The following is a 12,232-nucleotide window of genomic DNA, read 5'->3' as shown; positions in this document are numbered from 1 at the left end:
TCTTCTTTCTTGACATCGGTCATAAAAAATGGATTACAGAGAATCCGATGAAACTCAACCAAAGTACAAAGGGATCCGTCGCCGGAAATGGGGGAAATGGGTATCGGAGATTAGAGTTCCGGGAACTCGCGACCGTCTTTGGTTAGGCTCATTCTCAACAGCTGAAGGAGCCGCCGTAGCACACGACGTAGCTTTCTTCTGTTTACACCAACCCGATTCGTTAGAGTCTCTCAACTTCCCTCATTTGCTTAATCCTTCGATCGCTTCCAAGAGTTCTCCGAGATCTATCCAGCAAGCTGCTTCTAACGCCGGGATGGCCATTGACGCCGGAATCGTCCACAGTACCAGCGTGAACTCCGGGTATGGTGATACGACGACGTATTATGAGAATGGAGGAGTTGATGAAGTTGAGCCGTTGAATATTTCAGTGTATGATTATCTGGACGGTCACGATCACGTTTGATCCAAGCGTTGTTTTGGAGCCTAGTACGTAGTATGCACCAAAAGGGTTGTGACTTGTGAATATACACATACAAGTAAGGTTTTGATCAATGTTTGGTTCAACGTACCAGTGAAGTCTGGTCCATTGTATTTGTACACGAATCTATTAAAGAAGCCTCGCGGCGGCAAGATAATGTTTTCGTAATTGAAGATTTGAATTTAGGTACTAAAAAAATATTTTTGTAGAATACAAACATGTATCTGATCAGCTATCACATTATTATTATTCGATACGAACATGCTAAGTCTCTGTTTATTAGAAGAGCGTGCCTTTTCTTTAGTCCCATCTGTCAAGATTCAGATTGACCGCCAAATTTTTTATGGAGATCCCTGAAGGATACCGTAGCTGAACCTCTTCGCTTGGCCTGCTGGTGAGACGAATGTTCTCTCCATCCTGTCATGTAAATCACCTACACAGGAATGCCCAAACGATATACTTTAAGCCTCAACTGTTGTCACACTTTTAGTTTTTAGCATACATTGTTTCAGTCCATACAACATAGATTGCGTATTGCGAGTAAAGCCTAAACAGCTATAGAATATATTATTGACTATGGATTGTAGAAAAATTGAAATTGGTTAATGGTTTATCCATAGATGAGTTAGTTCTGAAATTATATCGACGGACCTGAAAAGTAGCAGGTATAGTGCCATCCTCTGTGGCGAACATGGAGTCATATATGGCTGCAGTGGCAAGAGCAGTTTCACGATTCAATATCTGTTTGTTGTAATCAAGACGAAGAACTTTGGTTAAGAAAATGTACACCAGTAGCCACCACAATTGCGAAAAAGTCTTACAGAAGAAGAAACCAACCTTGTTTCTCTCAAGAAGACCATTGGTTTCACCCATTGCACGAAGATGCTCTATAAGATCCAGCGCTGAGTAAAAAGATATAATAAACAAAGACGCAAATCAAAAGAAACTCTTAGATATAATAAATGTTTTCGATAATGATAAAGTACAAAAGTGGAATAGTTTACCACTCTTGTATTTTACTACATATTCATCGACGTCAACTCCAGGAAGACTAAAACCTGCCCTGGTCAAGAGATTCCCTGCGTCCCTAACCTGAAAGAAAGAGCCAACTCTTTTGGTTTTGTCATCTACAAAGTGCAATTTCCGCTACTTTCAAGCTGGAAAGAAAATTAAGTGAACTTGCTAAGGATTCACAAACACACCTGTGCTAAAGGCGAAAGCCGGGGGCTAATACCTCCTTCACGCTCCATGTGAGCCAAAGTGCATGCTATTCTCAGCTCCCTAATAAAGAATTTCAATTCATGAAAGGATAATAATAAATAACATAGGAGAGAGCATTCAATATTGAGTCTTGCTTTGAAACGAAAAGCAGGACAAACTTTAAGGTTTCTCCGCCAAGAATTGCTGCTAAAAATAGGCCATCAGGCTTCAGCGCTAGTTTGCACTGCAGTTATTATTACGAGATCATAAGCCAACACAATATTAGTATTGCTCTAAGGACAACAAACCACATTTCAGATAAAACCAACAAAAGTACCAAAACGAGAAAACCTGTATCATAGATCCTGGAAGATCATTTGTCCAGTGAAGCCCCAACGAACTAATGATCAAATCAACCGAACTTTGCAATCCACATACAAAAAATTTACCAGATGTTAGTAAGTATAGAACTCTGGTGAGTGGCGGAAACAGAAACAGGTTTTTTACAATACTGTTGTTGTTATACCTCTCTTTGATTGGCAGAAACTCTTCATCACCAACCAAATAAGATGTTTCAATGGAGTTATCAAGTGAACCCTCATCAGCATCTCTACATGATTTAATCATATCATATGAGGTATCCATCATGATAAGCTTTTCAATCCCACCTGTTCAACCAAAGCTACCAAAATCATCATCATCATCATCATCATTCACAATACAGATGGAAACAAATCTCAAAAACCAAGACAGTCAAAGAGATGTATAACTAACCTCGACCACGTATCAATCTCTTAACAGCACCAACAGATCCTCCCAAACACAATGCAGTGGGAAAAGTCTTCTTACAATCCTTATAAAGAAGAAACCAAGAAAGATCACTAAACCGTGCCTAATTGAGGTTAAGTACATTAACTAATCAAGAAATGAAGCTCAGTACCTACCTCTAAGCGGTCAAGTAAATTGTCAGCAACAGCGTCGACAAAGGAATTGTTTTTTTGACGAGAGGACAGCCACGCAGCTCGATCACGCTTCAATCGAAAAGACACAGAAGAATTATAAAATCAGAAACAAAGGAAACGAAATCTGGGTTAACTAAAAAAAAAAATGTAAGATGAATTCGAAGACTACACATGTATACGCTTGAGGTCTCGATCAAAGATCTTGACTTTGGAGTTGTTCTGTTGTAGCTCACCGTCACCGCCATAACCACCGTGCGTAGAGAAAGAGTGAGAGGCGAGGAATGTATGAGATTGCTTCGTTGATTTTTCGGATACTCTCCTAAGCAACCCAATTCGTCCGTATATAGAATTGATCCTCCGCATCTCTCTCTGGTTCTTAGCTTCACCGGGAAAACGTCGGACGAGGGTCTGGGTTTGGTTTGAAGAAGAGACGGTAGATTTCTCTGTCTGGTCTTCTTTCATTTTCGTCCCTAATATTTATCTATATTCCATAAATCCTCACATTTTACTTTAATTTCAAAATTTAACCCTCATAATGACCCACGGATGAATCGTTGCATAAACATTGTGATTCGCGCTTTACATTGTATATATAAGGCAAGTTAACTGATAGCATTCTAGTTTTGTTCACGTAAGGTCGTGTACTCGTGTGGTTAAGATTTTTCTCTGATTGACACGAGTGTTATTTTGCCACTCTCTCACTCTTTTGTATCGATTTGGAATGTTGTCTTTTCGTTTTAAGAAGATAGAAACCAGGAATAAGTTGTCACTCAAAACACGGGGGGAAAATGTACAAGCCAAAACCTTGAAGCGAACTTTTGTAATAACAGATTAACAGATACACTTTTAAATCTATGAGAGAGATGCACACAAGAGGTGGAGAGTAAAAAAGAGTGATACCGATGGTTTTCTGAATTTACATGATCACACACGAACATGTCCTTTGTTGTCCCGCCTCCCATTCTTCATCTGATAATCCCATCTCACTGCAACCAAAATCAAGTTTGTTTCTCGGAAGTCAGTAACAAAACCCGCGAGAGGATCATCTGGTAAATGGAAAAATAAATAATGCTAAAAAGTCTATCCCAAAACTATGATGCATAACAAGTAATATCAAGTTTGCCCGTCTGAATGCATTAAAGGCTTAGGATTTTGAGGCATAGAGGTTAAGTCACAACAGGAAATTAAAGCTCAGTATTCACATCAAGGATCCTATTTGAATAAAACGATGGGTCTACTTGATGTTTAACTGTATTGGGATTTAGAACTTCTCAACAAGAGGTAACACTCTATCACATACATACCTCGGCTCAAATTCTCTAACTTGAGTGAGTTCACTACCACAGGCATCTGGCCACTGAACTTTCCGCCTTGCCATGTCACCAGTGAGATCGCTACCATCCACGCTCAACGTCTCGTATTCTTTAATATCCTCGAGAGAGCGTGGTTCCGCAACAGAGGGCCTCTTCAAGCTACTCCTCAATGAGAGTTTGAAAGCTTCTTTGCTGCTGCTGCTGCTGTTATCAGCCTCACTTAAGTGGTCTTTACCCTTTTCAGAAACAACAACGACAGACTCTGGCGATGCAATGTCACGATGCTGCTGCTCCTGCTGCTGCTGCACAGGTTCTACTTTAAGAGGAGATGGGGTCTCAAGTCCTGCGGAAGCGCCACCGAAACAACTGAAGGAAGCAGCGCAACCGCGGGAAACTCGGTTCTTAATGGAATCCAGCTGAAGAAGAGGGTCGTCAGCCTCAGGCTTTTGGTCAACAACCTGGTACTGGTTCCACGGCACAACTCTCATGGGCCTATCTCCGTCCTTATCACCAGAGAAAAGAAGGGTCAATCCCTTACTATACCCAGACGCAGACGCTGAGAATAAACCCCCTCCTTCTACTGCCAGTAACATTAGTTGCTCTATTCATCTGGCGTACATTAAAAAAAGTTGACAATGTCCACCACCTTCCTTGCTCACCCCAAGCACCAGATATAGTAGGATTTCAAGAAACCTGAAGCCAACAAAGACAAAAATCAAACTGATAATTTACAGTTATAGGATGACACATACAACATCTTTACTTGCTAAATTGACTATAACCACTCAAATGAAAAAAAAAAAAACAAAAAAAAGATTTTAGAGGATCAACCTCAATCGTGAAGGAGATCTAAAACGCCAAAAGAGAGAGAAAACACACAAAAATGGTAACAGAGATAGTGGAAACGAAACGAAACGAGATTGGATCTGTAAACGCAAGTTTTGAATTAGATGCAGAAGAACACACTCTGTGAAATTGATAAAGAGAAGTAGTAAATGATATTAGAAGAGATCTATAAGGCCATTTTCAAATCATCAGCAAACAAGTCAAGAGAATTAATTTTGGAACATGCATCTAACTACTTCACTTGAAGCCACCGAAAGAATACGATACGATCTCAATTTAAAACTCGTCTTCCTCGCTACTACTTTGTTGCTAGTTTTTTTTTTCTCGGGAAAATTCGCGCAGGAGTAAGAAAAAAAAAAAAAAAGTGAATCTAAAGGGAGTCATAAAATTCACCTGAGGGATCAAAAGCTCGGGAAGAGAATCGATGACTTTGGTCAGCGCCGGCGGTTAAGATCGTCGTCACTTTCTCTCGAGTGAATCAATGGAGACGATGACTCGATGAGAGAGTGTGAAGAAGAGAGTAACATGAATTGAAAATACATATTTAATTCCAGTCTTTTAAAAGTTACTGATAGTGATTAAACCCCGATAACGATGTATCTTGCGCATGATAGCGACAGCACCCTTGTGCCACTCGCACACTTTTTTACTCTCTATTGTAACTTCTATGTATGGGAACTGTGAATCTTTTTTTTTGTTGTTGGTAATTTTGCTTTGTTTCAAACAGATTTGAAGCTTCAAGTAACAAAATTGATTTGAGGGGAATAGAACGAAGAGAGTAAAAGAGGAACAACAATAGTTTTGGGATTTAAATTATATATTGTCAAAAACTACGACCAGTCTTTTGATAAAACAACAACACCTCTTAAACTATTCTCTCTTCTGCGAAAAACAAGACAAAAAAACAAAGCAACGCCATTGAACCAAGCTCTCGTCATGAGTACAACACAACCAACAAACTCTCTTTAACGCTTCTTGGAGACACCGACAGTCTTTCCACGGCGTCCGGTGGTTTTGGTGTGCTGTCCACGTACGCGGAGACCCCAGTAGTGCCTCAGACCACGGTGGTTTCTGTTAATTACATTAGAGTCACAACCTCAGTCAGAACTATCAAATAAGTTTGCTTAGTGTAATATCAAAACAACATGAGAGACGAAAATACAGTAATATAATTTAAGTACATGATCAAACACAAGATCTTCTCCATATAGCTTCTATGGCAGGTAAAATGACTAACCATCACTAGTTTACTCATATTGTTACTAATTTGTGTTTACCTGATCTTCTTGAGACGCTCAAGATCATCTCTCAGCTTCATGTCAAGAGCATTGGAAACAACTTGGGAATATTTCCCATCCTTGTAGTCCTTTTGCCTGTTCAAGAACCAGTCTGGGATCTTGAATTGGCGAGGGTTAGCCACGATATTCATGAGATTGTCAATCTCAGCAGCACTTAGCTCTCCAGCCCTGAATATTCCAGCCAAAAAAATAAACATATATATATAAGGGTGCCAAGAAAAATATGACACTAGACCCACTTCTTCAAAAACTTCAATCGCATTTCGTAGAATGTAACAAGCAAACAAGATCGAGGCAAGTTCAATTTCTAGTCATAGATCAGCTAAATCTTCTATTGAGTACAATATAGTTATTCAAAACCTCTCAAAAATCACAATCTCTCTATCAATAGAATTGCTAAGTTACTGAAAGTAAGCTAGAAAACAAGGAAACAAACCTCTTGTTCATGTCAACATCAGCCTTCTTGCAGACAATGTTGGCCAATCGCCTTCCAATACCTTTGATCGAGGTCAAGGCAAACATAATCTTTTGCTTCCCATCGACATTAGTGTTGAGCACACGCAAAATGTGCTGAAACTCCTCGTTTGCAACTAGAGACTACACACACACAATCCCAGATCCGTCAGTAACAATCGTATAAGGGGAACACAAACCCTTACAGCTCCAACAAATCCAAAATACATAACCAGCAATGAAAAGTACGCTAATTGAAGCACGATCAATCGGGAGAAACAGAAGGTAATCGAGAGAGAAGGAGAGTAGAAGAACGATGATCGTACCATTTTTGGATGCCGAGAAAGATTGCGAGAGGAGGATGAAGCTCTTTCACAGATTCTGGAGGCGCCACCACAGCGTTAGGTCAGCTCTGTTATATGCGGCGTACTACTTTAGGGTTTTCGAACCTAATATGAAGCTCTCCCAGTTAATGACTATTTTACCCTTTTATGATATCCCAATATTTTGTTTTCATGTTTTTTTTGGCGTCCACTAAATCAATCGTAACCGCTCTGTTTTGCCACCTCTAAATTCACAGCAATCATATTAATGAAGGAGAAGACGAAATCATTCATACAACTTGAAAAAGAAGCTATATACATTACGATTTAGATCTACTTCATCATTTAAGGGAAAAAAAAAAAGGTTGAGCTACTTCATCATTTAAAATGTACAAAGAAAAGGTTGAGTTATATAAGAACCCCGAGCGATGGCAAATCTAACGCCTGTGGGAGTGATTGCGTTAGTCACTCATCATGTATATTACATACAACAAGCTATTTATATTCTTTTTGGTCTACTACGTCCGAATATATATATTTTTTTGTCTAGGAGCACTAAAAATTACCAAAAACAAAAGTGGGACGCTCGTTATTGGGACAAGGATATGGTACAGCCTAGTTCCCGAGCCGCAGTGTCAAGAAACTGAGTAGGCATAGTTGTGGAGAGCAAACTGTGAGCTTCCCAGTTCAAGCATTTCTGGATGTCGGCTTTCCAGTCTATTGAGGTGGCGTTGAAGAACCGATAGGACGGGCTATGCATTCCGTTCTTCTCTGTTGTTGGCAGTTTTGGAGTTACCTTAATAGGTATAGAGCTTTGGTTCATGATGTCTCGTAGTACTGACGTGCTTAAGGCACGTACATGTGCACTTGGGTGTGAAAGGCACCGTATTGTTGCTGGTAGACGACACTGCATAGAAGCAAACAGATGTGAACAAGGTTAAGCACCGTCCAATTTTTGTTCTCCACAACTGTATTAAATGTTAAGCACTTTGGTAACTAGATTTGACTCCCAAGCAATATCCTAACTTTCAGAGAAAGTTGTAGCAAAACTAAAGACAAACTTGCAAGAGGAACATTTGGAAAAATATTGGTGACTTAGGCAAAGCTAAGAGATGGTTTAGAAGCCTAAAGTTCCCTCCGCTCACGGGTTGTTTCTAAATGAGAGAGTTCTACTCATGGCCATGGGTATGTGAGAGCTGGTATGGACCCACTACTGATCATCTCCAATCGACACACAAAACCATAGGCCTGTACGATCCATGCTTACCTTCAAAAGATTGGATAAACCGTCGACCACTGCTAGTCCAGATGGTCCCCAAGCTAGCACCGGCTGTATTGCTCTTGCAGTGGCTTCAAGTAGCTGCAAAAGTTTTTAATACAGTGTAATCAGAAAACCGAGTTTCACTCCAGCTTTGAGGAAGGGCATTGTAGAGCAATCTATAAAAGTGCAGTACCTCGAGTTGGGGTAATGTACAAGCTTCTCCATCAACAAGCATTCCATCAGTCGCCCGCAGAAGAAGATCTGATGCACTTGCCAGAATCACCAGTGACTCAGGCCTGTCATGATTGCGCATGAGTTCCACCAACACTTTGACTATCCGTTGGTTGATTTTCCACATTTTCTGGCCTTCTTCGTCATATTTGGCGATCCAAGGCTGCAATTCTCTTTCAGCCTGTAAATAACACAAGACCAGTTCAGATAGACAGACACTAGAGCATAAAAGTACATCCCTCAAATATTTAAGCTTAAAACAAGCCATAATCATTTTATACTGATATTTATTTTTTCCTTATTTGCTATCTGTGACATATTAAAACAAGTGTTGCAGAAAACTTTCCAGCTTAATATTTTTATAATCTGCATGACATCAAATCGAGTGAAATCAAGCATTATATATCGTGACATAAGCCATAGGTTTTCCGCAGTTTTTTTAATCTTTTAGATACATGTAGCAATCCTAGCAAATTAAATAAAACAAGTCAGAGAAATTTGGACCTGAAGAACAACTGCTGCAGCTGCTTTTGCTGGCGTTGCAGATACGACATTGCATAGCGCATCAACAACCTGGTATATTAAAACTATGATCAGTGAATGAAGTTGAGCCCCTTGAGAACTTAGATTAGTGAAGAATCAAAAGAATATCGAGGAAACTGTAAGTGAGCTGGGAATTAGAGATGGTGCGGTTTACCTGTCTCCATCCTTGTTGCGCAGAGGTGCTTTCTGCGGTGGGCTGGATTTCAGGAGCAGCAATCAGTTTGTGCCACAACAATGAAACAACGGAGAAAGACAGCTCCGGTTTCTCTGCAAGCACTGACCTCAAAAGCTTTTGTGTACCACAATAGAACCCTGCAAGTCTATCAGCTGTGAGGAAATTTGCTAGATCAGAAGCATCCAAGAGGAATTCTTTGATACCCTTCTCCGAGGGTCTTCCTGATCCTTCATCTGAATGTCTAGCAAACTTATGGTTGCCTCTTGGATTCATTTCAGTCCGTGAGGCAGATGTCACCGCTGTATCAAAGCATGAGGCGTTTTGTTGTTTCCAGTTTAAACAGGTAAGAGAGTCCTTCTGAACCGGTGAGTTCTTAAGGTAGGCTTCTAAGGGTTCAGCTTTGTCAACAATGGATGCAACAACTTTGCTGTGAACATCAATGAGGTTATATAATGATGACGCTCGTTTATGAATTTCCTTGTCCCACTTGCATCTCATCAACCCAGACAACGCATGCGTCAAAGCCTTTGAACGTCTGAACAATTCGGAAATATGAGCTGCAACCATGGCCGCTGCAACTATCTCACTAGAACTGTAACTCCATGGAGTCCCCACAGAAGACGGTTTCAATGAAAAGAGTGCCTCTAGAATTGCCAAAATTCGGCGTGTATGATTAATTGCCGAGTCAATCCCAGCTCCATACTCGTTAGATGACCCATTTAACTTTACAGGCTTTGTAATAGTTTTAGCCATGGCAGAACTGGAAAAGTTTCCCCCTCCAGAGATCAGAGGATACAGCTGAACCTCACAGGCAAGAGCACAAACAGCAGCAAGAACGTATGAATCAAATGCTGCCACAGGTCCCTGTCCTTTGACATTCCTACTTTTACGGTTAGTTTGACTGTTAGATACAGGTTGATTTGCCTCCATATTTTCGGTAGTACTAGCATATTCGCTTCTCGGTCTCTTGCTACCACTAGACTGTGCTTCATGGCTAACACATACAGTCAACACAACAAAAAGTAGGCGTGATGCTAATTCCACACCAGCGCATGCTTCTAAAAAGAGAGCATGGACCATAGCACGAAGCTCAGCCATAGCAAGATTTTTGGTCGCTGATCTTGTGGTAAAACTCGATCTAGCTTTTCTGGTATGGTCCCTGGAAGATTCAGGCGGAAAAGTTCTACTGAGGATTGTTTCCACGGTGGCAACAAATATTTTCATCAAGCATGCTTCCGAAGGACTCCCTCGTGGAAGATATTCAAGTACTTTGAGTAGTGGAATGTATAGATTCCATGACAAGATCGGAGGTTGCAGTGGGGAAGCAACTATGATTTCGGGAAGATCAACCGCTGACGAATTTAAAGGGATCAATCCGTAAGCAGCTTCCCATATTGTGCAAATCCTCCACTCAACTTCAGGACCATGAGCACAAAGCATAGAGGCAATTCCTTGGGCAGTGGCTTCAATGGTTGCTTCTGCTGCAGGAACTTCTATCTGTTCAGAAATACAGACTTGAGAAATTAGTCAGTTTCGAAGTAATTTTCTAGCAGAGCGCCGCGCACATATTAGAGATAAGTTGGTGGAACAGCAAAGAAAATTAAAGAAAAAAAAAAAGAAGAAGAAGAACCATGCCTGCTTTCTGTAATTTGAACTGTAGCCACCAATAGGCGCGTGCTGAATTTCTACTCCCTCAACTTGACTTAGCGGAGGAAAAAGCAGTGCCGGCCGAGAGAGTATGCGGAAAAGCAAAGCGGCTGCAGCATCAGCAGCAACACCTGCCCTCATAGACATAGCAATTCCTATTGCCCGCAAGAAGTGCAAATGCATCCAGTTCCTGGGTAGCTACACCAAGAAAGAGAGTGTGATCGAACCTTCTTTTCATATCAAAGCTAACATTTTTTAATAGGAGCTGATGCTATCCATTGATGAAATGTCAAATGCTCCCACATATTGTAAGCCAGAAAATCTCATAGTGTGGATCAAGGGACACAATTAGCTTTCGGGGAGAGTGATTAAAAGGATTCATATTACGCTTACCCTTACACCAGATGCATAATCTTCAGCAGCTCGAAGGAGTTCCACAAGCTGTACAGCAGCATCAAGTGCATCTGGAGCCCAAGACGGTGGTGCTTCTAAGAGTCCAAGAAGAAGTCGCTGAGTAGCACTTGGAGTTGCAAGGGCATAATATCTGACAGTAAAACAGGAAAGTGAGAAACAACAATTCTGAATCAGGGACTCGAGGAAGCACAACCTTAAAACTAGCAACAGACTACTACTAATAAACCCCAACTGAAAGGGTAAGTTCAGAAACAATACCTATGAAACAAACGTGCATATGGCTCGAGAGCTGGAAGGCCAGCAACTAGATGCTCATCTAAGGATGTAGTTGGGGGAGGAAGAAGAAGTGCAGGGACAGCAACAGCTGTAAGCGTAGCAGTCTCATATCGAGCAACTTCATCATCACAAACACTCAGTATGACACCAGCTCCATTAGCAACAGCCCATCTTGGCGTCGAAGGCATCAGTTGAGGATGTTTACCAGATCCTCGAGAAGCTGCCAAAGTAGGACAACGTGAGAGTTATAAGAAGCAACTCAAAAGGCATTTGATAGCCACAGGTGATTGATTCACATCTATGAATGAAATGATAGAACAATTCTATCATTAAACTTACCAATGGTTGGCGGCTTCAGCTCTCCAGCAGCATATTTACCCATTACACCACTACACCTGCAATGAAAGCAACATTTGTAGTTGTAAGTAAGCAAAATAAAAGAGCGAGGTTGGCGCATGAAAGCATCAGTAGTAAGTAACACAGTCTACTTACCATCGGAAGTAGTCACTTCTTATACCGAGAGGAGCAGCAAGTAGTATATCACTAATCCATGGAGACAAAGGCCTTAAAGGTTTCCTTTCATGGTGTGTCGGTGATACAGCCTTAGTCTCTGCAGGTGGAGGAGAACCACTAGTTGTAGCTTTGCTCAGACAATTTCTCTCTGTTTCTCCATTTTGCTGCTCAGTCTTATATATGGGACGATTGTAATGAGTCAAAATGCGAAGGATTTCTCCGCATGCCAAAGCCCATTGCTCCGAATAGTCATTCTGCTAGGAATGAGAACATGTCAGCATAAAATGGAAGTGATAAAA

General features: G+C 40.9%; 5 protein-coding genes across 6 annotated transcripts in view; 1 reads left to right on the top strand and 4 right to left on the bottom strand.

Annotated features, from left to right (window-relative positions):
- Positions 1-646, top strand: part of LOC104776404 (ethylene-responsive transcription factor ERF019) — a 2,195-nt gene extending 1,549 nt beyond the window's left edge. The window contains exon 2 of the mRNA XM_010500466.1: positions 15-646. Coding sequence (XP_010498768.1) covers positions 29-463 — 435 coding nt within the window. The 5' untranslated portion in view covers positions 15-28 and the 3' untranslated portion in view covers positions 464-646. The remainder of the gene's footprint in view (positions 1-14) is intronic.
- LOC104776402 (putative methyltransferase At1g22800) lies at positions 638-3,200 on the bottom strand. The gene is made up of 11 exons (XM_010500464.2): positions 2,812-3,200; positions 2,623-2,709; positions 2,453-2,531; positions 2,205-2,346; positions 2,030-2,099; positions 1,858-1,922; positions 1,681-1,759; positions 1,483-1,570; positions 1,316-1,380; positions 1,130-1,219; positions 638-911 (listed from the first exon to the last, which is right to left on the bottom strand). Exons 1-11 carry the CDS (start codon positions 3,100-3,102, stop codon positions 792-794), a joined length of 1,176 nt encoding a protein of 391 aa, XP_010498766.1. The 5' UTR covers positions 3,103-3,200; the 3' UTR covers positions 638-791.
- LOC104776401 lies at positions 3,356-5,412 on the bottom strand. Its single transcript, XM_010500461.2, has 3 exons — positions 5,193-5,412; positions 3,945-4,646; positions 3,356-3,626 (listed from the first exon to the last, which is right to left on the bottom strand). Exons 2-3 carry the CDS (start codon positions 4,544-4,546, stop codon positions 3,557-3,559), a joined length of 672 nt encoding a protein of 223 aa, XP_010498763.1. The 5' UTR covers positions 4,547-4,646; positions 5,193-5,412; the 3' UTR covers positions 3,356-3,556.
- LOC104776400 (40S ribosomal protein S18) lies at positions 5,577-6,988 on the bottom strand. Its single transcript, XM_010500460.1, has 4 exons — positions 6,877-6,988; positions 6,534-6,694; positions 6,077-6,265; positions 5,577-5,870 (listed from the first exon to the last, which is right to left on the bottom strand). Exons 1-4 carry the CDS (start codon positions 6,877-6,879, stop codon positions 5,765-5,767), a joined length of 459 nt encoding a protein of 152 aa, XP_010498762.1. The 5' UTR covers positions 6,880-6,988; the 3' UTR covers positions 5,577-5,764.
- LOC104776399 (protein GIGANTEA) overlaps positions 7,224-12,232 on the bottom strand; it is a gene marked incomplete at its 5' end in the record, with an annotated part of 9,376 nt that continues 4,367 nt past the window's right edge. Inside the window, 10 exon segments of one of the 2 annotated variants that reach the window (XM_019243602.1) lie at positions 7,224-7,780; positions 8,141-8,233; positions 8,328-8,546; positions 8,870-8,938; positions 9,063-10,580; positions 10,719-10,928; positions 11,124-11,274; positions 11,403-11,640; positions 11,760-11,815; positions 11,913-12,190. In XM_019243602.1, the coding sequence (XP_019099147.1) occupies positions 7,463-7,780; positions 8,141-8,233; positions 8,328-8,546; positions 8,870-8,938; positions 9,063-10,580; positions 10,719-10,928; positions 11,124-11,274; positions 11,403-11,640; positions 11,760-11,815; positions 11,913-12,190 (3,150 nt within the window). In that variant the 3' untranslated portion in view covers positions 7,224-7,462. 2 annotated transcript variants of the gene reach the window in all.

This window comes from Camelina sativa, chromosome 3, assembly GCF_000633955.1.
Source record: "Camelina sativa cultivar DH55 chromosome 3, Cs, whole genome shotgun sequence".
NCBI classification, from domain to species: domain Eukaryota; kingdom Viridiplantae; phylum Streptophyta; class Magnoliopsida; order Brassicales; family Brassicaceae; genus Camelina; species Camelina sativa.
The sequence above is the reverse complement of the archived record's forward strand: the minus strand, read 5'-3'. Positions and strand labels throughout refer to the sequence as shown.